General features: G+C 40.0%; 1 protein-coding gene across 6 annotated transcripts in view; it reads left to right on the top strand.

Annotated features, from left to right (window-relative positions):
• The window catches only part of PDE4D (phosphodiesterase 4D), a 1,019,286-nt gene that overhangs the window by 837,907 nt on the left and 155,538 nt on the right, over positions 1–25,841 (top strand). For all 6 annotated transcript variants that reach the window (XM_006180359.3, XM_032472679.1, XM_006180364.3 and 3 more), the window contains 2 exons: positions 3,879–3,952; positions 8,301–8,350. In XM_006180359.3, the coding sequence (XP_006180421.1) occupies positions 3,879–3,952; positions 8,301–8,350 (124 nt within the window). The remainder of the gene's footprint in view (positions 1–3,878; positions 3,953–8,300; positions 8,351–25,841) is intronic.

The following is a 25,841-nucleotide window of genomic DNA, read 5'->3' as shown; positions in this document are numbered from 1 at the left end:
TGAAATCATCAATATTAAATCTTTGTTGATACATAAAAGAGCAGTTTCATATGGTTTTATCCAAAACATAATGTGGAGAGGTTTTCTATCAAAATGACCTCTCTATCTTGTAAATAATCATAATTTGGCTCCAGGTTTTTGCTGGAGGCAAAACCAAGACAAGGAATTTTTTCTCCCTCCCCATTTCCCCCACTCCATCCACCCCAAGGCCTGTGGCAACTCATGGTCTGTGTCTTAGTGCCATCTAGTGGTGTAAAGTGTATTTGGCGTGAAAAGCCTCAAAACTGTATCTTGTTATTTTTTAAGCAGGAGTTTTTAACAAGAATGTTATAGCTGCCTCTTTTTCTTAAAAAAAACCCAATCTCCTCCTTACATTTTTTCAAGAATTTATTATTGTATAAGTGTACATTTCTTTTAGGGTAGTATGTTCAGATGTTTAACTTTTTAATGAAGCTCACATTTTCCTGCTATTTTCAGTGAATCTTATTGGTTAATAAATGTTTAGAAATACCTAGGATAATCTTAAGATTACTGTGTGTAAATAGCATTTAATCCCTCTCATGGGCCAGTACATCTCTGGGCAAAAATTTTCTATTGCAGTGTCATCTTTCTTTCCTAAAGTGTATTATTTTTCATTGTTTCCAATGTATTTTAATCTTGACTGATTATACTTTTGCTTGGAGGGGCAGAAGAAAGAGAAATGACCTTAATTTTCTAACCATTGAACTGTGTGGGAGAAAACCTCAGGGACCTTTTTGGTTAGCAAGCATTAAAGAACGAAGATTATAGGCTCATGAGAGCTCTGACTACAGCTCTTGAAGGGTTGAATGTGAGGTGGGAAGGAGGTGAGACTTGCTCTATAATAAAAGCAAAGAATAATTGAACGCTAACTCAGGGGCTTATGTAAAACTATTTCTAGTTCCCCACCCCCTCGCCCAGCCTGCAGCAGCGGGTGCCTCGCTCTTTGTGTCCTGCAATGCAGGTAAGGGTAGAAAAGACTGACACAGTGCATTCATGGTGTAAACGCCCAGTATCACTCAAACTCGGCCCAGGGCAACACCCCCTTGCGACATCTGGTTGGAACTTTCATTTTTCCCTTCTGCCCGTATCATGGGTGTCATAGTGCAGAAGGTAATAGTTAATACTTAATATAACATTTACAAAATATTATTCATCCTAGCATCATGACAGTAGTGTAACACTTATGCACAGAGGGAATGGTACATTCACAAGGCTATTTACTACAGCAGTGTTTGTAAAAGCAAAACGTAAAAGATCATCTAAAAAGTCAAATGGATAATGGCAACAGGACTGAGTGGAGGAGGAGCTGAAAGGGAAATTTCTTTTTCCAGTTTTCATTTGGAAATATTTCATCGACATAAGAGACTATCTCTAGCAACTTTCCAAAATATAAAGAATAATGCTAATATCAACAATTTAAGAAATAGAATAGGACCAATATTTTAATGCCCCTAAGTGTCCCTCCCCAATGTTGTCTACCTGCCTCCTCTCAGAAATAACAATAATTTTGATTTTGTATTTGTTATTGAGGGAGAGACCATTTACTTTTGTTTAAATTCTATACCATATGACGATCTTGATTAGGTAAAAATAAATGTAAAGTTAAAAAATTAAATTTAAATTAAAACCCAAAATGAAAGACTCTAATTTAATATCTTTATTTTAACAGACTCAAAAACCTTTGTAGAGAATAACCGGGGGGGGGGGGGTGTATATCTTTCATAAAGTCATGCTGCCTTTCAGATGAGTGTAGAACATGAATTACCCCCGGTACTGTTTCTACGTGCCCAGCTGTCAGATGTAGTGCACTTACTCTAATTTATTAGAATGAAGTTCTGAGAATTCTGAGGTCAAAATTTTGCCTAGAACAAGGGTTGATTAGAGGGTGCAACAATCTTATTTAAAATGCTTTAGTAGCGTATTTGACATTCACTTCTTAAAGCATAAATTCCGCCTGCATGATTTCATGACAGTGGATCGTTTGTCAGATTTCTTTCTGCATCATTCAAGATTTCATGCCCAGTGAGACATCGTGGTTTGATGTCAGCAGTTGGCTATTTGAATACTCCGTCATGGGCAGCGTGACCTTTCCACACTGTGAGCTGTTTATATGTGATAATGAGCCAGGTTTTTCCAGTGACTGAGCTAATCATGGTTGGCATTTTAGGAAACACCGTTAACTCCTTCAGGGGAGAATGCTGTAGGTCACTGTCCTTGGCATACTCAGTACCCCAGTGACTTACCAGAATAAATGCCAATTTCAAAAATGTCAGAGACATTTTGGCCTTAGAATAAAATTTAGACCGACTTCAGTCTAGGTTGATGCCCAATAAAAAAATTCTGAAAACAGTTCTGGAACCCTTGAAGCAGTTATAACTCTGACACCTCCTCCCATATTCTCAAAGAGAAGTAAATTCCTTATGCACGTGCCACATCATTAGTCCTGCAGGACATCGCTGTAATGGGCTAATATTCACTGAGTGCCATCGGTTTGCCAGGCACTCTTCTTGGCACCTGATCTGTCATTTCCTCTCATCTTCACAACAAGCCTGTCAGGTAGATGTCAGCTCCCTGGTTTACAGGTGAGAAACTAAGGTTCGGAGAGATGACGGCACTTTTCTGAGTTCACGTTCACACGTTGAATATGTAACAGAGCCAGGCGGTCTGGGTTGTTATGTGGTACCTAACAAAGCACCTGAGATCTATGTTTGAGGTCAACGTTCTGGTGGTCACCCAGATCACTCATGATCTCACCTAACGCAGGTCCCCCTCCTCCTGGGGGGAAACTTGCCCATTTTAAGAGAAAGTGAGTGGGGTAGAAGGAGATAGAGCTCTTGTAATTTCTCTTCCCCAGTCTTCTGATTCTTTGCCAATTTATAGTTTCACTAGAATTAGAAAAAGGAAGGGCTATAGAGGTAGGGGGACTCATGGTCCTGCCCTGTGTCTGTGGAAATGTTGTGTCTTTGTGTCAACAAATTTTTTTGAATGTTTTCTAGGGGCCAGGCTCTGTGCACATACAGGGTGGTCTCATTTTATTTGTGACCTTATAATTATTTTTTTAACTTTTTATTTTGAAATAATTTTGGATTTACAGAAAACTTGCTAACGCAGTACAGAGAGTTCCCATATGCTCTTCATCCACCTTCTCCTAATGCTAGTATCTTACAGAATCATAGTGTGATGATCAAAACCAGATAATTAACACTGGTGCAATACTATTAACTGAACTTCAAACTAAGCATTATATAAATTTCATCAGTTTTTCCACTAATTTGTTTTAACTTTGTAAGTGACCTTATAATTCTTGATTCAGATAACCTTAACAAAGAAAAGGATCTATTTAGTAGCTAGAATAGCCATGTGGCTAAAGTGAAAAAACAATTAAAATTTACTTAGCTTGCTGACTTCAAGATTATGACATTCTTGGTGAATTTTTGAAGAGAACTTGAGGGTAACTTTGTTTTCATATTGCCCCCAAAGTAAGACTTGCTTACTATTTTATATTACACTATTTACATTTGCACAAAATGCAGCAGCACTCATTGTATATTGCCAGGGACATGTAGTGGCTGAGGAACCCAGGAATACTGTGGAAACTGCTGCTACTGTCACCTTGTTCATAGACGTTGAGGAGAAATGTCTGAAAAATCCTTAAATCTGGCCTCTCTGGATTTCAAATGGATACGTCTGAACTGTGCTAGGTGCTAGAAGATTCTTCAGTAGTATATGAAACCAAGTTGCAAGCAATATCAATTTTTCACTTAACAAACCATTTTTTACAATCACCAAACCATTTCAAATTCCATTAGAGAAGGCCCTATTTCAAGAAGTTTAAAGAATTCTTTTCTTTGTTGTAGGTCTTGGCCAGCCTTCGAACCGTACGAAACAACTTTGCTGCATTGACTAATTTGCAAGACCGTGCACCTAGCAAGTAAGTTATTTTTTTTACCCCCTCCTTCTGGCTGACCTTTCATACAGTGTTTCCTGAATTTGATTGAACTCAAGGCAATATATTAGATTTCTCTGAATCATCGCCATGTTCTCTAACCATTTACACTAAATCATATGATGTCCTGTTAATTTTCTATAAATACTTTGCAGTGATGCTTCTAATATCAGAAGTGAAACAGGATGACAAATAAATATGGTGATTCCATCTGTCAGAAATCACCTGGTGTAATCAGTCCTCTGCCCAGTTATTTACACGCAGGGTAACTTTATAGTTTTGGCTTACTTCATAAAGCAACCATGGGCAAATAATGTCTTCAAGCCATAAAGCCAACCCAAAGTCAACCTCTTAATTCTAAAGCAACCATTACTTGGAGAAGCGTCATATCATAGCAAAGGTCTCTAATTCTCCTGCTGTTACTGACTCAGATCAGCAGCATCATGGAATAATTAACAAAATTGGAATTTATGGAATAAATTGGGATTTATGGAATATCAGAGACTTATGATTGGAAGTTATGGAATAATGGGAAGCATTTGAAAGAGAGAAAGCTGAGATGAAAAATAATTATCACTTGGGCATTCTAATATAGGTGGAAAATGCAAAAAAAATTAATTTTCCAAGATTAAATGGATGACTGATTCGTCATTCAGATGCAATTATTGTGACAATTTATTATGAACAATAAAATATTATCATTAAAATACCAGCTCCAAAGAATTTTCCAGGAGAAAAGAAAACACATTTCTTTAAATCTGTATTAAGAGGACAGTGAATAGAAATTTACTTGGAATTATAACTTATCTAAGCATATAAAATTTTGTTGTAGCTACAACTTCTTAAAGAATGCAAAATCTAAACTTTCCATCCCATGATAATAGAATTGACCTCCCGAATTCACCTTTTCTGTGATTAAAAAAAAATCTCTGGTCATTATGCACACACTTCCCCCCCGTGATAGAACAAGGTTTGTTTGTTTTTTTTAATCACTATAAATGCCGCAATGCAGATAATCTGAATGGAACCCAGAAGCTTCCGTTGATGGTCTTGTTTTTCAGGTAGTGAAATTTTGCAGTCCTTCCTCAGCCTAAGCATCTCTCACTTTCTTCTTCCCCTCCTCATCCACCAGGTTAACTGCAATTCATTCTTTAGGTCACAGTTTAAATATAATTTCTTTTAGAGCATTGTCTCTAAGGCCCAACATGCACCTACACCCACAGGTTGGTGGCCCAACCTGGGTGGTATCCCTTTACGTCACCACCTGATTGCATCCTGTGCTTAACCCCTGTTTTAGCACATTTCTCTCTGCGTTCCAGTTGCCTATTTGCTTATCTGGATGCTCCTTAAGAATGACGGTTCCCAGAGAGCAGGGATCGTGTCTGGTTTACATTTGTATTCCCAGTGCCTAGCATGATATGACCCCTGCACAGAGTAATCACTGTACGCGTGCATCCTGGCTGGAAGGGTGACGTGGTGATGCAGCAGGTGAAACTGAGGCTGTGCTTTGAACTGTTTGTTCATTACCAAGCATGTCTTCTCTGTTCAGTGGCCTCTTTGGGGCATTTGGCATTTGTAGTCCAAGGTGCACTCACCTCCTATGGAAAGTCTCAGCCCTGCAGGAGAAATGAAATGACTGATGTCCCTTCAAAACTTTTTTAGCCTCAATTTTTATCCAGGAAATTGAGATTTTTGTCTTTGAAAAGTAAACAAGAAACTTTATAACTCATTGACTAGTTCTTTTTACACTTTCTTCAGCTTTGGTCACTTGGGTGCCAGCATCTATGTCTGCGGCAGGCAGACACTTGTTCAGCAGGTGGGAAGGCATCAGACTGGCCTTTCTGTCTCCAGAGAGACCATCTGAGGCTCAGTCTACGTGAGACAGATATTTTTAACTGACTTACTGGGACAAAACAGATTAAAATGGAAAAGAGCAACTAGAGGAGGATAGAAAATCATAGTTTGTGCCTGAACTTGACTTCCTGTATTATGCCCTGGAGACATCTAACCAGATTCTGCCAGGGTAGGTTTGTACCTCCATTACTGATTCAAATCCAGTCAACCTCTTTGAGTATCAGAACAGTAGGACTCAATCTACAGACAAACTATTCTGTTCTGTGATAGTAAAATGGATATAACTGGTGCATCATGTGATGACCCGAAGAAACCAGAATTGCCCTTCAGGCTACTCCCAGTGCCACTAGAACACTCCCAAGCTCACCCCTGGGCTTCGTGGAAGGCACGTGCTATCTTGCACAACCCGCCCTTTCTCTTCGCTGCAAGAGAGGAGTCTAGGAAGGCTGCTTCTGAAGCCCCACATTCCCTGCAGGTCCTCGCTTGCCCGCGGCTGACATTTATCAACTTGCTGCCGGCTCCTATCCTCTCGAATTTTCTTGCCCTTGAGATTTTCCATTCCAGAAGTGAGTTCTGGCTCATTCTTCATTAAATGACTTATCGCTGAAGCCACGGATCAAACGATTGATATTTTCTGCATGTCGTTACTTGTTGAAAATACCAAGTTCCCAAGTGCCAGTTGTAGGATTGATGATAAAAGATTAAGCGGAATGAGTCAATGGTTTGGTTTTCCAAAACTATGGAAACATTTAAAAATAGTTGTTTGATATCTTCCCCAGACAAAAATCAATGCTTTTGAAATTTTCGCAGAGCAAGGACTAAAAAGGAATAATCATTCTATCCATGATGTGAATAATAAACTCTCAGCAAGAAGATAACTATTAGTCTATAGACCAAAACTATTTCAGGGTAGCACCTTTAAACATTTACCTTTCTTTTTTTTGATGCATTAAGTTTTCCCCCATTTGATTTCATAATAAAAACTGAAGTGATCCATAAGTAAACATTGGTGCGTTTTTAATCAAACACAAAATTTCAACCCCAAACTGATATCAGTAAATTTAAGAGCAATGAGACAGAGCCAGATGCTGATGGGAACCAAGTCGGTTGGAATTTCAAAAGCACTAGAGCACTTCCCCATGCATTTCCCAGCCCTGCTAAGAGAGGTGTCATCTCAGGAAGGCAGATCTGACCAGGGCCCTGCAGGAACCTGCCGTCTGTGTTGGTGTGTGGCTGTTTGTCCAGGCTCCACAAAAGCATCCTGAAAACAAGGCAGCGTGGCTGAGTGCAGGCCCTCGAATCACATAGCTTTCGTTCAGATCTCAGCTTTCTGACTCTGAGGAAGCGATTTCACTTTCCAACGCTGTGGTTTCCTCGTTGGTAAAATGGGAGCAGTGAGACTACCTGCATTATGGTCTGTTGTGAGGACTGAATGAGATAGTTCATCTAACTCTCGCTTAGCACAGTGTCTGATGTACAGTAAGTGCTTATTAAGTGTTAGCCATGACTAAAAATACCAAGACAAACAAACCCAAAAAATGAAAACAAAAGTTTTTTAGACATCCTTGAATGTACATATTTTTTAAAGTTTTTTGAAAAAGATCACCATATTTCAAGAGCTTTAAATTACAAGTAACAACTTTATAAAGTTACATTTCAAAAAATCTTAACGGAGATTCCATAAATGATATTCTCTTCGACTTAATTTAATAAGCACTGGATACATCATGCTGGGCTCTGTAGGGAATACAAGTTAGTCACATAGCATTTTTTCTTGTTTTACCCCAAGGGGTTTATAATCATCTTGTGGAACTTGGCAAACATCTGCAAAATTAGAGAATATAAAATAGAATTGATATAGGTACCATTGATTTATAGTATTTCTAAAGTCTCTGTAGCATCTGTTTGAACACGTCATTAATATACCTCCCTAGCAAATGTATCAGAGATGATTCTCAATATAAGAAAGCAGAAAGGAAAAAGTTTAAGTAGCTTCTCCACGTGTAATACAGTTTACAAGGAGTCACTCACTTTTGATAATGTACAGGCAATCATGAGAACTTATGCCAAAAAAAAATTAAAGTTTCTTAACTCTGTATTAGAGAAACCGATTGTAGATTGAATTTTTCAAATTCAGAAAGTCTGTGTTTGCTCTAAAAGCCTGGGCTTAAATGGATATGGTCAACCAATAAGAACTTTCTCTTCTATCATGTCCTGTGACATTTACATCAAACTTATTTACCCCAAAATCTATCACCGTGAGGTTTAGCTTTTTAAAATTTTTTTTGATATTTGTGGTCTGAACTATAGTACAAAGCGTGCCTAGGAATTTGTCTGGCTAGTCTGAAAGTTATCTTCATTTGCATGTTTGAACTTAAAAATAATCCTTAAATTAAAATATCATTTTTGAAATGACCAGAGAATCTTCACCCTGACAAGTACCATATATTTACTGCTCTGTATTTTTCTCTTTTGTCAGAAGATCACCCATGTGCAACCAACCATCCATCAACAAAGCCACCATCACAGGTAAGAAGGATCTGGGAGCTTACTCTTCTCATGTCTACAAAGAAACTGTATTTTCCAAGATTCAATCTAATATTAGCACCATTTTTTTTCTGCAATTCTAAAATATCTAAGAAATCAATCCTTTCTTGTCTATATTACCATTTCTCTCGTTGATCTCACAAGCTGTCCATTTAAGTTATTGGAAAAATTAGTGATGTGTCACTTTTGAAAACCAGTCAAATTTGTGCTCTTACGAAGTGTAACGTTGCTCTGGGCATTTGTATTTTGAGAGAGAGCTTTACCTTCAAAACATTGACCATGTTGTTTCCAAGCTTGTGTTGTCAGCATAATGATAATAGACAGTAGCTTGGTTTCATGAAAGTCAAAGCATAAATAGAAGATACCTTCTTGGTGAATCAACATCCCATTTGTCTGTAGGAAGGAATGGCATTCCAGTACTCCTGATTTAGATGCAGAGAGTTGAGATTTAATTCAGTTTGAAAGAGGAGAGAAGTAATTATACAATACAGAAAAGTTCAATGAGATCAAAAGAACAGATGTTTGGGGAAAAGAAGTAGAAGGAAGAATAAGGGATATAAAGGCCAAAAGAATAAAATTACCCCAATTCCTATTAGTCTATTTTAGACATTGGACTTGACCCCAACTGAACCAAAAACAGAACAAATGATCTCATTTTGGTGAACCTGAAACCAAATTGAACTCATTTAATCACTTCTTGAAACCCCAATTGGTTAATTAAAATAATTGCCTGGAAAAGAAAACCTATGTTTTTTTAAATTATTACCAGAAGAAAATTAACATATTCTCCAAAGTAGACCAATACTTCACTTGATTCAAGTGTCTTCCTTGGACTCCAACTCATAATATGCTGAGGAGCTCATTATTACATAAGTGACTGCACTTTGCTTGAGAGTTAACTTCATCATGTCCAGTCAGGACCTGTCAACCGGGCTTGTTGTTGGCCACCACATCACAGTGATTCTGGAACAGTTGTTAGTGTTGGTCTTTCCTGAATGTCTTTCAAATGGGATTTGTGTTTCATGGAATATTACATCATTGGTACTCTTTTCCATGTTGATCTTTCAAGAGCTTATTGGTGATGGTTTTCAACTGGCATTTCATAGTCTATGTTCAGTTTACCCGTTTCCTTCTTGGCATCAGTCAAGAGATGAACAATCACGGAAGTTCCTATATATGACGATAAGTTCTTTGAGTAACAGTTTTTCTTCTTCAGAAACCCCAATTCAATATACAAGAGCCCTAGCTAAGATGGTGGTGTGGAAGCAGATGCCTTTTTTTCTGTGCACTTACCTGTGTTGAGAGTCACGCAGGCTGACTTGTGTGAGCATCTGTCGGGGGTCTCTAGTGAGAGAGACCTCACAGAACCTGGTCCCCAGCCTTGCTTTGGACACTCGGTCTGACCCCTGTAAAGAGAGACACCCCTCTCATTTTTTTTTTATTTTTTATTTTTTTGCAATAAGCCAGACTCCTCTGACGTTGCGGTTCATGCAGAACTCAGTGCTATTTTGGTCCCTGAAAGCTTTTGTAGCTTGAGGTCACATATGAGCCAACCCCACAGAGCATCCTCCCAGAAGAGCAGGTGCAGGTACGAATGGAGATTGTTGTATTCAACAAGAAGTGGTGGGTGCTCCGTGGTCAGGGCAGCTGTCCTGCCACCCTGCAGATGTCTGGCACTGATTAAAGAGAGAGTAGCGGCACTCAGAGAGTACAGACTGGTCTCGAACACATGTGAGAGACCCCATAGGAGCCCCCAGGAATTTCCACATACTCCAAGGAGCAATACCAGAGGGAACTATAAGCCACTGAAATCTGGGCATCCATCCAGGTTACAGTGGCCTTGTTTGTACCCACATGATGTTGACCTGAGACCTAGGGGACAGTGGGGCTATAGAAATATCTTATCTAGGAAGGGAAACTAATTAACTGTCATTAACTGCTTTGTGCAGCTGTGTTCATCACAAAGCACAACAGGAAATGAACTGACTAGAGAATGGAAGTCTTTTTCCTGCCCAAGCATAGCAAATCAAGGGAAAAAAGTGTATGAGGGGGTGGAGAGATGAGAGCACTAGCAAGGGACATTCCCCTCTCTGAGTTTATACTGAAAAAGTGGGCCCTTAGAAACATAAATCATGTGGACCTGGAGATCATCATTCTAAGTGAAGTCAGCCAGGAAGAGAAAGAAAACTACCATATGATATCACTCATATGTGGAATCAAAAAAAAAAAAAAAAGGGACACAAATGAACTTATTTACAAACCAGAAACAGACTCACAGACATAGAGAAAAAACTTATGATTAACCAGAGGGGAAAGGGGGTGGGGAGTGATAAATTGGGAGTTAAAGATTTGCAGATACTAACTACTATATATAAAATAGATAAACAATAAATTTATACTGTATAGCAGAGGGAACTATATTCGGTATCTTACATTAACCTATAATGAAAAAGAATATGAAAGTGAATATATGTATGTAGATGTATGCCTGAAACATTATACTGTACACCAGAAATTGACACGTTATAAACTGGCTATACTTCAATTTAAAAAAAAGCATAAATCATGATGACAGTAGTCGTGAGACTTGGATAGAAGACTAAGCCCCACAGATAAGGAGGTGCTCGGGCATCTCCTCCCTCAGCAGCTGACTGCTAGGACCTGCCTCCATGTTCACTCCCCCTGCTGTTGGAACTCAGCAGTATTCTGCAGTGGTCCCTGCACTGCAAGGGTGGAGAAGAGGGTTAACGTATGTCAGTGGAGCACCCTAGAAGATGAACTTGGCCTTCTCAGGAAATTTCTGAGGGTCTAGAGGAACAGTGTAGCATATAGTTAAGTTCACGGTTGGTCCAGAAGGCCGCTGTGGTGCACAGCTCCAGGGTGACGCCACAGAGCATCACTGACCACTGACAAGTGCTCCTGGTAGTGTGCAGTGGGGGCGCTCCGCTTGTCCAGAATCCAAACCATGTTCTATCGCGATAGGTGTGTGACCCGGGGCAGGGTACAAACCCTTTCCCTGCTTCAGTTTTTCCATTTACAAAAGGGTGATCATACTTCATATGGTTATTGCTAAATTAAATGAGTTCACGTGTGGGATGCGCTTAGCATAGAGTCAGCACTCAGTGCATCATTTTATTTTGTTTTGTTGTTGTTTTTATTTGGGTATTGTTCTTAAGATTCATTCTTTATGTAGAACTAGGGGTGATGGAAAGAATAGGCCAGAGAGATTAAGAAGGAAAGGGAAGAGTGAGAGAAAGACAAACTGGCGAGGTTATAAGAATGAAAGTTATGGACCCCCCAAAAGTGATCACAGTGGACACACTTCCTTTGTGCCTGTTAAAAATGGGGCCTCCAGTCGCTCCCAGCGCTGTGTCTCGTCCTCTCAGCTCAGCCGCAGACGTTAGTGCCTTTGGGATGTGGATGATAAACTGTTGTTCAGGATTATTTTCAAAACTGAAGAACTTACTTTTGAGTCACAGAGTGTGAAGAGAGAAAATTAGCTCTCTGTAACTTCCCCCATAAGTTACCTCTTTGAGTTTTTAAAAAGAAGAGTACAGTTCATACTCTGCTTTCTACAACTCTCCCATAGAACTTAGGATATACCTTGGAGGTTATTCCATTTGACATGTGTTCAAGCCTGGAAAGTTCAGTTTTATATCATGAGGGCTCAAGCATGTTCGTTCCTTGCCATCTTGTATTTCCATATGTAATAGGTAAATACAGCAGTTTAACAGGTTTTACAAATAAAGCTTCCAAGTGTGCATTGATGAAAGAGCCCGTCCGACAGAATAGCTATTTTGTTCTTTAGCATGACATGACAAAAAGGCAGTGTGTGGCATTTGGGACTTGAGTGCAGGCCATGTCTCTCTTGTTCACTTTATTTCCTCGTTTGAAGAATGGAGATAGGAGTCCCTCACTCTCAGTGCTGCTGCAGGAATTCAAGGAGATGTGTTAGATGAGGAACAGAGCCTGTCATGAGCAAGTCACCAGGTAGTTCTTCCTGCAACCCTACTCTATGCCTGACGTTTTGTTGTTCTTCCTGAGGCTGGTGGAATAGAGGAGGAGGACGTTGATGATGTGTCGACTTTCCTGATGCATTTCATTTATGATTTTGTCTGCAAACAGTAATGGCAGGACATGTTTAGGAATCCCTGTGTTAACTCAGCAAGGCTCACCTGCGCAGGTGCTTAAAGGATGGTGACCAGCAGAACTAGAGCGTGTGTTAGAACCTGAGAGGGCAGCAAAGAGTCAGAGCTGCCCGAGCCGTACCTGCACGGTGACGCTGAGCCCTGGTCCTGGTGCAGAGCCCTGCCTCTTAGGACACAATCAGTCTTTTGAACATTTCATGTTCAAATGATGTTAACTCAAGAAACGTGTTCCTCGGCCATCTCATGAAAACTTGTCGGGTCTTCACGGTATCATTTTGCAATATATTGGTAATGTCCATATTTTCTGTGCCTTTAATCATCTTTCAATTGAGGATTTTCATGCAAGAATGTAACATAGAGAAAATGCACTTAAACTTCTCTATTTTGAAGATGAGAAAACTGAGACCTAATGAAAGAAAATGCTACCTAGAGGCACAGCCAGGAATAAATACAGGATTCCTTTTTCCCAAAGCTATGGTCCTTTTCACACCTCTATAATATCACCCGTCAGATTAGGGTAGCCTTCAGATCCACCGTTGAAGTGTATGTTTTGGAGAAAGTAAAAGAAATATTAAAGGGTATCGATTTCTGAGTAACAGATATAGCATTGGGGGGTTTTTTTGTACGTGGACTCGGAAATTACAAAGTATCGTGTCCCAGTTTCTCATTGGACAGGTCACTATATTTAAAGCTATTTTTATTATATCCATGGGTTATGTCTTAGGGCCCTCAGATAAGTAAAGATTGGCAGCCTAAAGAGAAAATCCAAGTTCTTCTCTCCAAGCAATAAAACTAGTGCCTACTCTTAACCTGTAGAGGGAGACACATAATGCAGAGACAAGTATATAAAATAACACAAAAGTAGTTTTAGTCCAAAAAAACTTTTGGGATGTCTCCACTCATATGTTTTCGCCCTGAATGTTCATAGCTCCTTTTTAAAAAAAAAAAAAAAAGGAGTGCATTCTAACTAGAATTTAGTCAATTGGTATGTAGAGGATTGAAAAAGTAACCTATCCAAATGTAATAGTTAGTCAAAACACCACAAAAAGAAACTTAATCTCGTATGTTTATCGTTCTTCTAAAGCCCAAAGAAGTTTCTAAAAGCCAGTGAAGGAAAACAAAGATTTTTAACTGGAACAATTATTTTGCTATTATCTGGACTCTTCATTTAACACCGTGCTTACCAAAGAAAGGGAAATAAGCAGCTGTTTTATGGCAACAGTAATGATGCTAGCGACTTTTGTAGTAGGTCTACCTTTTAAGTCTGTGTGTGTGCGTAATAAAAACAAGTAGCATATAATGTGAAAAGAAATACGTATATAACAGATAGTATTTGGAAGCAAGAGCCACATAAAGAAGGCAAAAGGGATCTAGGAGAGAGAAATATGTAAGGCCTAGGGGACATTGAACTAGAAATGAGTGTTAGGGCAGCCTGCACGGAGGAGGACGAAGACCCCGCCGTTGCCAGGGAAGTCCCGCCCTAGTTCCTCACCAGCCACCAGCGACACCAGCTGCGTGCTCTTTCCTCCTTTTCTTTTAACAAGAGCAAAGATGGTGGCGATGCTTTCATAATTGCAGAGAGTGAGTGCACAGTAAGCTTTTTTTTTTTAGGAATGTGATTGAAGAATGCCGAGTACACATTATGTTTAATAGCTTTAATAAAAAATTAATAAAGATTGTGTATGTGAGTGTTTAGACATTGCCTTTGGTGGGGGGAGTTTTTTTGCTTGTTTTACTTTTGTATCTAATACATCTAATGACTGTGGAGTGTTCTAAATATCTTGAGCCAAAGGAGTTTACTTTGACAAAAATCCCCACATTAAAAAGACTTTTCCGGGAAAAACACTGAACTAAAAATTTGCTTAAGTGCATGCAGTATGACTGTTTATTACTTAAATTTATGATCTTTTAGAGGGGTCAGGGTCCATTTTCTTCCTTACATTCTAACTTGTTTTACCTTCTTCAGCTTTTATTTAGATAAGTAGAGTTATATCTACTAATCTGTTAAAAGATCAGGTCTGACGGTCATTTTTGGACCAGAAATTGATTTAAGTTATACTTGGCTTTCTAAACAGTGAAATTAAGTGAATGTCTGAATCATGGGAAAATATAATTTAATTGTATCTCTATTGCCCAAATATGTGCTCTGGTATTTTGTTATAAATTTAATTGAAATAATTAAAGGAAACTGCATATTCATTTGGTCAGAACAGCAAAATGGCTATGAGTGAAACCATAGAGGTTGAAAAGCCAGCTTTCCTCTTACTAGCTATGTAATCTTGGTCAATTTACTGAAATTCTCTAAGCTTTCATTTTCCCATCAGTGAATTCTAAGTCAGTGATTAGTATAGTGCTTGGTATCCAGACGTAGTCAACAAATGTTAGCTATCATTTATTGCTATAATTTTAGTATTATTATTATTGTCCACTTGGGCAACAAATATTTTCTGTGCATCTTATATGTGGTATGCAATAAGGTAGGTGTTGAAAATAAAAAGATGAGTAAAACGTGGCTGCCGGCTTCAGGGAAGTCACACCGGGAGAAGGAGCCATGAATAATTAAGTGCCAGCTTAGCATCATGATTGAAGGGAATTCAAATGCCTGTATGTATCTGAAGGGGAGGGCAGGTGGTTCTACCTAGAGTCAGCTCCCTGCTGAACTTTGAAGAACGTGGAGTTCTCCATATGGTTAGGAGGAGATCACCTCCCACCAAGGGACCAGCAACAGTGAGCTGTGGAGGCATGGAGTGCTGGTCCAGCGCCAGGGACTGGGAACACTAAAGATCAAAAGGACTTGAAAGTATATGGGGGCAACAGAGCGGGAGGCTCCAAGAGTAGATTAAGGCAATTAGAAACCAATATAAAAAATGACGGACTTTTCTTTTATGGGCAATAGAAAATCATCAGCCATTTCTAAGCAGAGAAGTATGTTAGAATGACAACGTTGGATGCTGGATAGAAAACAGACTGAAAAGAAGAAGGACTTGAGGCAGCTTCATACTCATCAGAAGACCATTCATTGCAGGCCAAGTACACGCTGAAGATAACGTGGCTCTGAACTGGAGTGGTGGTGACGGGGGTGTGGATGAGGAGATGGGTTCACAACTCTTTCCAGGGAGAGACTTGAGCAGACTTGGAGGTTGATTGAAGAGTGAGGGAAAAGAAGTGAAAAATGAAGTCACATACATAGATGTTCACCCCAGCATGGGGTTTATGCGCAAAAGACTGAAAACAACCTGAGTGCTAAGCAATACGTGAATTCTATTTAAGTATGAAACATTCCATCATAAAAAATTGTAGATACCTTAATTAGGAGAAAAATTTAATAATGTAGGAAAATGCATCTAGTTTAAATAAGTGAGCAATAGGCACACATTTAATGCATTTTAATTATGTATATTGGATTTAATTTAAGACATTTTTAGATGTTGACTAGTAACTCGCCAAGGCAGATAGCTGGACCATGTTATATAGAATCTGATGACAAACATGCATCTTTCTGATCACAGTTTTCTGTTTGCCTCCTCTCCCTAGAAAAGATACTGATGAGACACTGCCTAATGATATCTCAATATTAGAGTGCCACAGTAGAGCCTTCACTGTATTTTCAAATAATAATATCCCTTGTATAGGATGGCACTCTACCTGGTGATCGTTGAGTTTATGACAGGACAGTTCTTTTATCCTCCAACTGATCAGAAATGCTGCCGTGAAAACAGAGGATCTGTAGTCACCGAAGTCCTCTCAGCCCATATCCCTTCCTCACCACCTAGAGTTGAAAAGCCCGGCAACGCCCCAAACCTGCCTGATGTGTGGCACCCCCAAGGGATACTTGGAAGTAAACACTAAAAGACAGATTCCCGGATAGTCCGGAACAGAATCTTTGGGCTAAGGCTCAGGATCTAGATTATTAACAGGCGCTCCCAGATGAACCGCGTGATCCACCAAATCGGGCAGAATAATCAAGAGCTGAATGGAGCAGGTGTGAGCACTGCTCTGGACAGTGTTGCCATTGAGTTGCTGGAATGTTGCTGGAAAATCACTGTCTTTCTGGAAAGTGTATATGGTGACACCCACACCCCCATCTAACAGACAGAGCAGTCCAGGGTAAACAAGATAGCATGCTTGAAGTGCTTCGCGATTAGCAGGGAGGAAACACAAGGTGACATTATTATCTGTGCAGTTCTCGTCATCATGGTCGTCATCCTCTGGGCCTTCATCCCTGTTATCTCTCAGAATATATACAGATTTTCATTAGACCAGCTTGCTCCTGCCCTGGAAGAGAGTGAAGTGTCACGTCCATGTTTGTGTATGGAGTGGGAGTGAGTTTGGGAAACGTTAAGTTTAGTCACTGTATTCTTTTTGTCTTCTCAGACACAGTACCCAGTCTCCTTTTTAAAAAAAACAACAAAAGCTGCATTCTTAAGTCACTCCCTTTATCCACAAAGTACTTCCCACCCATGTAGGCGTTAAAAAATATTCTAAGCACACTCAGAAGTACAAGACTGCGGTGGGGCAAAACAATGAAAATTCCTTTGGGTCTAATTTCCCAAATTTTCTTAGTTGAGTGTTACACTGAATTATTTAACTCTGAATAAGTGAAGATTTCACTCACAGCCTTCTTCCTTTCACTTTCTCAGAAAATATTTTTTTAAAAATTGGATCTCTTATTAATACTAATATTAATAAAAGTTGACATTTTCTGACATTTGGTATGTATTTAAGACTTTACATGCATAATCTCTTTTAAATCTTATGATAATTCAATATATAGCTGCAAAGGACAAAGTGTAGGTTAAGTCTGACTCAAAGACAGAACGTGAAGGCATCTCTGCCTTAAAATGTGCTGATAAACACACAGAAACACACGCAGCCTGCCATCATCTTCTTCTCCCAAAATGCATTCCCTATAGATTTCTTTTTTTGTTTTGTTTCTTTCTTTTTTGTAAAGAGGAGAGAGCAGAAAATACGCCCATGTCATGTATCAGTGAACAGATGTGAGTGGAGGGAGGACGGAGGACGGATAAGACTTACTGAAACAGAGCAGAAGTCAGATATATAAACTAAAGGAAGGATTCCTTCCTGCGAGGAGGAATTCCTCAACCTGTCTTCAGTTCCCACAGTCCTCTTCCTGACTCATCTGAAGTGCCTGTCATCATGCCCATGCCCAGGGCTGGAGGGTAACAAGGAAAGGGCCCCACGGTCTGTGTGAGCAGTGAGGCAGATGGAGGATGTCAGCAGGTCCAGGTTAGGGCTGTGTTTGAGTCTCTGTGCTCACCTTGATTCTAGACCCCTCACTGTCAACCTCTGCGATAACAGCTTCTACCTGGGATGCTGCTCCTCTTCTCTTTATGTTTAGACTTGCCATCAGCTCTTCATCTCCATTGTCATTTTCTTAGGTACCATTTTCTAGCCATGACTTTCCCTAGCTCTCTCTGTCCTCCAAAGAGGACATATCCTGTGCTTTTTAGTGTGCCATCTTTCTTTGTCATTCTTTTTTGGCATTGCTGGCACTCTGAAAGTATTTCTTAATTCACTGTATTCTACGTGCCTGGCAAAACAAATGGTTGCTCACGTCTTTTTTTTTTTTTTTCCTGGATATGTTTCTGATATTTGCATGTTGCACACTGAATTGTTCACGTGGAGAACTTCACTTATGCATGTCTTCCCAGGTTTGCTTCTTCACTCAGTCAGTCTCTTGGATGTGAAAGATTGTGCTTGGGCTCTCAGGACCCAGTGAACTTTAGGACTGTTATCCTTGAGGCCTGTGGAACGTCAAATGATAAAATGTGTTCTGTTAAATGACAGAGAATGATTAAGTAAACAGAAAACAAAGGGTTTGTAAATGAATGGATAAATGAGTAGATAAAATAAGGAAAAGAAGAAGAAAGGGAGAGAGGAGGAAGTGGGTCAGGCTGAGATCTTTTTCTGGAGAGAACAAGGAAGCTGTCTACACTATGACATAGCTTAGAGACCAGAAAGAGTCTGGGGAACGACTTCAGGATCTTAGGGGAAACTTAGCGACACAAGCATGCAAAGAGTGAGAGAGGAGTGGAAGAAGAAAGGTTGTCTGAATTGCCAAGGCGGGAAATAGCAAAGGACAGGTCGGGGAACTGAGACCCCAGCAGACGAAGAGGTGAGGGCCCCTAAGATGCTTCCTGAGTCTCTGACTGCAGTCACTGTGCTGCTGAACTAAAATTGTTCATGGAGCAATAGATCTAGGCTTTCTCTTCCAGCAAGCTTTTACTTGGAAAAAAAAGTCAGAAGGTTTTAAGTTGTGTTTGTTTGATGTACAAGTCAGAACCTACATAGAGGAATTAGAGTAAGTCTCAAAAATCGGGAGATCTGGGTTTTACTGCTGGCTCTCTGCTCACCTACCTGGTGACCCTAGAAGAGTTACTCAAATCCCCTGAGTCTTTTCTGTTAAATGTGTTGAATAATAATAATGATGATGCCTTCCTGATTTCGAGGAATATGCAAGATAACCTAAGTAAAACATCCATCACCGCGTCTGGTTGTGTTATTCCTGTCGATCCTCAAAATAGTCATCTTTGTAGACTGTACACTTTTTTCACCCCATTGCCATTGATGAAAACATTCTGGGAATGTTTACAGGCCCTTTTCCCCCCAAAAAAGCCATCTCATTGGTTTACTGTCACACTCCACTTTTGACCAAAAATAGTATTTCCAATACAATTACCAACCTTAGTCACCAAGCAAGGTACCAGGTGGGCTTGGGGGAGGCGAATTCTGAAAATGTAGCCACTCCAAGGGAGAAGACAATTTTGAAGCATTTGAGGGAAGTATACTTGGACTCCGAAGGCATTTTTAAAGGCAGAGTGTCCTAGAATCATTAGAGTGATGGCAGTGTGTGGAATAAACATATATGCAGGCTTTTCCAGGTGACACTTTAAAGGAGATAGCTTCATCTGAAGTGTAGGGTGGGAAATAACCTTGTCTTGAGAAGACCTTTTTACTCTTCAGCCACACCTTACAGTCTGTGTTTCTACAGATCCTCACAGCCTGGTTCCTCAGTGGAAACTGCAGAGGTGCTGGAAATAAAAAAGCCAGGGTGTCTCAGCCCACTGGCCAGGAAGGGGTCCTACCCTCATCATTTCCACAGATGGGACAGCAGAGGAAATTAGGCTGGCATTGGTTCCACCATGATTTCTTACTGCCTCTATGCAGTTACTGCTGGGCACCCATGGTGCATCCTGTTCATTGAGGATGCCCTGCAGTTCCCTTCTAAGCTGCCTTACAACATCCCCTTAGATAATGGTGGATCAGCAGTGATTCTCTGGTTGCAAGATAGAAACCAACTCTGCTAACTTAAGCAAAAGGGAATTTAATAGAAGAATATTGAAAGAATCCTCAATTCCCTGTGAATTTGTGGAGAGAGTCGAGGATCAAGGTTGAAGGAATCAGGACATCTACGGAGCAGTAGAAAGGCAGACGTGAAGGGGGACAGATCACAGCAAGATCCATCTAGTGAGATGCCTGCAACCTTTTTTGGTTTCTTTGTTATTCTGTTTAAGAGTAAAATTCCTGTTGGTGGAGTTTGGATCTTGGGTCTTGGTTCTTGGCTGAAGGAGAACAGGGCATCTGACTGTCTCACCAGACCCTATAATACAGTGTAGGAGCAATGTAGGGGCCAGAGTCCATGGATTCGTGTTCTAGTTCTGCCACTTTTCTCCTCAAACAATTCATTTAACCTTCCAAAGCCTCCAGTTCCTCATTTTTAAAGCAGGCATGATAATAGTAATTAGCTCCTAGGGAGTTCGTGAAAATTATTTGAGATGATATTTATGAAAAACTAAGCACACTGCATGGCACATAGTAAGCCCTGGATCATTGTGGGCTGCTTTATAACTAGGATTATCCAATGGAAAGGCCAGTAATTTCCTGAACAAAATCAGGGTGCTGTTAGAAAGGGGAAATAAGTGCTGGTAGGCCCCAAATAATTATTGATTATAGTGAGAGAAGAGGGTTGGCCTCAACACAGTACTTACTTTGCTAAGATTTTTCTCAGTAATCTGCTCTTTATGGTATTAAGGTTTTAGGGATGCAAGATGTATCCCTAGGAACCCAGTTCCTCTGAAGGCACAAAACTGATGTGGCCTCCCGATCGATCATTTGATCCACACCCATTTATTGATTCCTCCTTTATGCTTAGGTCTATACAGGGGGGGCGTGGTCTGTGGCTTCTGGTTTTTTCACAAGTGTAGGAAGCAAAGTGAGGAAAATTTCCATTCCTATGATCGTTGTTTAATAGTCATCTAAATGGACGATTGTCTAGTAAGTCACTACCTAATTAGGTTTAATTGAAGGGATCCAGGATTACAGAAAGAGGAGGATTATTTTTAAACCTCTCCACTTTCTGAGAAGAACATGTAAGTAGGTCCCCGTGGATGAATGAGTTGGGCTTCTAGATTCATCTGCAGGTTCATTGTTTGAACTTGAGAAAAGAAAATCCAACACTGGCTTTCATCACCAGCCTATGTAACTCCACTCCGGGAAAGGGCAGGTGTCCCAAGGAGAGAGAATCTGAAGGAAAATTCGAGGTTCCCTAGAAAAGGCATTTAGGTCCTTCAGTGGGATTGAAATGGATTTAAATCTCTGAAGACCAGTGGAAGGTCACTGTGGAACACCGCACAACCTATCCACTTGGAAAGCCAGAGTCATCGTAAGGAGGAGGGCCCAGGCACCAGGCTTTGGGGAGCTGGATGGAGGGTCATGCACCATGACAGAACCAGGCTGGTGGAACCTCACTGCCCCACAGCGGCTGCCTCCAGAGCCACAGAGGTGCTGACCTCTGACTATAAGCTTCCACCTGCCCCACCAGCTCCCCACCTCACATTCTGCCTGAGCTTCTGAAGTCACCAGCCTGGAGCAGGCCCTGGCCTCTTTCTCTGTGGTCTCAGCCCTGACCCCCATCTAGGTTATCCATACTCTAAGCGTGGCCATTCCCCTCACCCAGGACCAGTCATGCCTTTCTTACCAAACCTGTGTTAATGTCTGGTCTTCCCCAGACCCAGCTAACTCTGGCCTCTCCACCAACCTCACCGCACCGTGCCATCCAGCACAGGGAAGGCATGATGGAACTGAAACTGGAAGTATAACCACCATTGAGTGTTAGTTTTTTGACAAAGATATGTATCTTTTTCCAGGGGTGTATGTAACTATTGTAGGAAGGTGAGCTTTGGATCCCTTGAATCAATTCAGAGAATTCTGGCCAAGCCACTTCAAATACTTTGACTTTGGGCAAAGTATTCTCTGAGCCTGAACTATCTCATCTATAAAATGTAGTTAATCACAACCCTACCTCAGACGGTCATGATAAGGATTAAATGAGATGAATCAGCACCAAGCCTAGCATCTGGCGCGTAGTAGAAACTAAAAATGAAAGGCTAGGTCTTGCATGAATTTTTTTTTCTCTTGAGTGTACTGTGACCCTTCCATCAGTGAGTTTCCATCAGAGGGAGGCAAATGAGTCATCTTTTGAACTGGAAGTTTGACATAAGAAGGAAGTAAAGAAAACAACTGAATTTCTCTTAAAAGCATTTTCCTTTACTAACTTACCTTCTGTTGTCTGTGTTTGGGAGAAACCAGTTCTGCCTACAAAAATGTCTGCCTGTTTCCATAGCCAGTTCTTTGCTACATGTTTAAATTCCTAATTGTGCACACAATCTTAGTCACTGTATTTTCATGTGCAAACAATTAAGACTCATTTAACAGCCTTCCCTCTGGAAGGTTTTGTTCTCCATCTGCCACAAATCAGATTCCTTAGGAACATGTTTGATTTTGAAACAATGTGAAAGTACTGTTCATTTTGTTCAAATTTCATTTATGTACCATTTCTTCAAGTGATGTCAATGGACAGCCACAAAAAGCTGAGCAGCTGGTCAAAACAAGACTTCAAAGAAACCATTGAAATGGGGCAAAAAAAAATGTTTTAGAAAACTAATATGCTAGGACAAAGCCAAATAAAAACCATAGTCTGATAAACATTCCTCTGACATATTTCACTCATAACAAATATTTACTTTACAACAGACTTAAAATATGGGAAAATGGGAATGCACCCCAGTTTCCACTCTGAATCTTGGAAGTCTTGAGCTCACAGCAATGAATGTGAGGGAAAAGGTGAAAGAAGCCAGGAAGGAGGAAAACAGGAAAAGAGTAGATTTGTAAGTTTTTTGGGGGGAGAAACAGAGTACAAAGGTACATATTTGAATAATGCTAACCAGAAGAATCAAACAGATTGATAGGACTCTTTGTTCAGTTAAAAATCAATTAGATAATTAATTTCTCTCTCACCCCATGTAGTCCATTTTTATTAATTTGTCCAATAGACTTCTTTACTTTAGAACATCAAATAGAAGCTAATGCCTGGTCAAATTAAGGGCAAAAAAATTATTAGGTTCTGAACAAAGTAAGTTGTCTGGGAACTAGTAACTAAAATCCAGCCAAAATTTAAAAAGAAAAAAATTAGCTTTTCTAGAGGAGTCTCAAAGTTAGACATCACCCTTTGGAGGTTTGCAGAAAATAGTTTTTCCTGTGTATATTTCCCGTTGCTTGGGGACTTGAAACAAATAACAAACACAATTAATGCAGTCATTCCCTATTTATATATCAGTTGGTTAGTTTGTCCACCAGCTTCCTAAGGCTTTATAAGCTGAATTGTTTTGATATCATTCAATGAAAATATTCTAGAAAAGTTCAAGAAGTCTTGTTATTTCGGGCAGTTCACACTTGGGTTGTTTAAAATGCCTTTGTGCAAAAGCCCAATCTGCTTTCAAATCAGACCTTCAAAGAAGTGTAGATTTATACATGTGACAGATCCCCTTAGGTGCTTCCCTTCAAAGAAAAAAGAAAAGCCAGGAGAGCCCCTCCCACCCACCATCTTGAGTCTTTGTGCCTAAGCATCAAATGGCACCTCTAAAAAGCAGAGCAGAGAAAACATTAGTACCTCTCTGCTGGAGATCCAAAGCAAGATACAGGTCTTCTGGGAGACATGGCACCTAAGAATTCGCACATAGTTGGTAAATAAGTGGGAGGAAAAAGTGGACGTGGAGGGGGTCATGTTCTCCACGAATAGTGAATATTTATTGAAAGGCAACTATTTTTTAAGAGCAGGTAAGCTCAGAAGTCACCGACATCAGATGTCTGCCATTAGAAGAGTTAGTTCCACTCTGGGGTGTAATTAGGGGTCAAACGAATGGTGTGCTCTGCATTTAGGATAGTGGCTCACCAACTTGTCTGTTCATTAGCATCACTTGGAAAGTTGAAAACTTCCAAAAAAGTGAAGGAAGAAAATGTCAGAGGGTTGGAGACCAGTTAGAGGTCAATAGCAGTGTTCAAGAATAAATTTCAATAAAGGCCCAGCAAAGTAGCTGCATCGAAGGACTATAAAGGAAGAGACAGTTGTAAAAGATGAAAGAAGGACATGTGGAGGACTCAGTAACTGCTGTTGTATGGTTTTACTGAGTGGGTGTAAAATGGTTTGGAAAATGTATGAAGGCTTATAATTCTTGCTGTTATATATAGGATATATAGGATTATACATCAGATAAAAATAGGTTGGTACCTGGATTCCAGTGTAGAATTTAAGGCTGATTCATCTCTATGCCTAGCTTAACTACATTTCATTTAGCAGAAAATGTTCCATATGTCAAATATTCTAGAAAACCAAGGTTCATAGTCTTAACTCTTTGGAATGAAAATCTTTCAAAGGTTTTAGGCTCATTCTTAATCGTTTAAAGGCGTGCTGAATGTAATCAGAAACATTTTTAGTGGCTCTGGGCATCATTATTCACATCCACTTTTATACTTCTTTGTCATTCACAGGTGCCTTTGGGAGCTAACAGTCTGTGGACTAACCCCCGCCCCCCGCCTTCCCTGTAAAGAGCCCCGAATTTGCTGCCCTTTAATTTTTCATCTGTTGCTCCCAATGGTCACCTTTTGATGTTGGTAGTAAACCTGGCCTTAGTGCCATTTTTTTCTGATCTGCTGCTCCTTAGTCCTTAGCAAACCGGGTTACCAGGCCGTTGCATTGAGCCTAAAATAAGAGCAAATTAACTCAAAATTAAAAATGGGGCTTGGAGGCAATCCATCTTTGAGGAAGGGCTTTGGGATATTTAATGCACATAACAAATAAGTTTTAAAATTCATTTACTTGACTATTCTGGAGAGCTTTTCACCTACATACTGGTGTTAAGTAGTATAAATTTCTGGATAATTCATCTCTGGATGAGTGGATTGTTACTATACTACTAGAGCTAATAAAATTAATACTGATTTATCATTAACCAGTCCACAAAAACATGTTGAACTCTGTGCTCGGGGTTTCAGGGAAATATGTTTAATTCTGTGTTTTGCGTTTCAAGGAAACAGATGAACAAGATGTAGTCCCTCCCCAAGGACTGGGCAAGATATAATTGTATATATGAAAAAGACACCAAGAATCTTAGTCCCAGGATTGTGCCACAGAGAGTAAGCATCATAAGAATTCAGAAGAGCCAAAGATAAATTCAGACAAGAAACAGTGATGGACCTTGAACGTTTTCCAAATGATTTAGAGTTAGTCAAATGTCCCACCTCGCCAGATTCTTGTAGTGGGTGTGTTAAGTTGACCACTGCTGGGCTCAGCGATTTAGGATTACTTCCGGCATCCCAGCAAAACAGCCCTTTTTCCTCCAGGACCATTTGCTATTACAAAAGAGAGGTGATCGCTGGTGATTTATGAACATTCCTTCATTTTGCATCTGGCCCTGGGCTTGTGAAACTTGACGAAAGATCAATGACCTCAGGGCTTAGGGGCCAGAGCTATAATCCCAGCTGTGTCGCTAGTTTCCTGTTTAACCTTTAGGTCAGTAATTTAACCTGGTTTTTCTTCAATAAGATGAGGATGTTAGGTTAGATAATATCTAAGGACCCAACTAGCTCTTTTTATAATGTTTTACTATTTTTAAAAAAACATGCTTCTGATTGATTGCCTTTATTTTCTTCAATTCTGTTTCCGTAAGTAATAAGTAGGAGATACACTAAGTCAATGTTTGAATGCCACTTTTCACACTGTGGATCTTTAGAGGAGATGCTCAACACCATTTGCTATTTTGAGTTTTCAACAAAGAGTTAAAAGAAAATTCTGGCTCCCCTGGCTAGTCATCCTCTCCAGTTGGCAGAAGCCTTCATGTGGACTTGATGGTTGCCTAGAGCAACAAAATATTAGGGACAGAAACATGTTCAGGGATTCGATTGTACAAGTGACTCAGAGCTAAGAGACATTTTCCAGCTTGACGGGAGCCATACTTAGCTGGAGTGGG

Source organism: Camelus ferus, chromosome 3 (assembly GCF_009834535.1).
Source record: "Camelus ferus isolate YT-003-E chromosome 3, BCGSAC_Cfer_1.0, whole genome shotgun sequence".
Taxonomy (NCBI): domain Eukaryota; kingdom Metazoa; phylum Chordata; class Mammalia; order Artiodactyla; family Camelidae; genus Camelus; species Camelus ferus.
The sequence above is the reverse complement of the archived record's forward strand: the minus strand, read 5'-3'. Positions and strand labels throughout refer to the sequence as shown.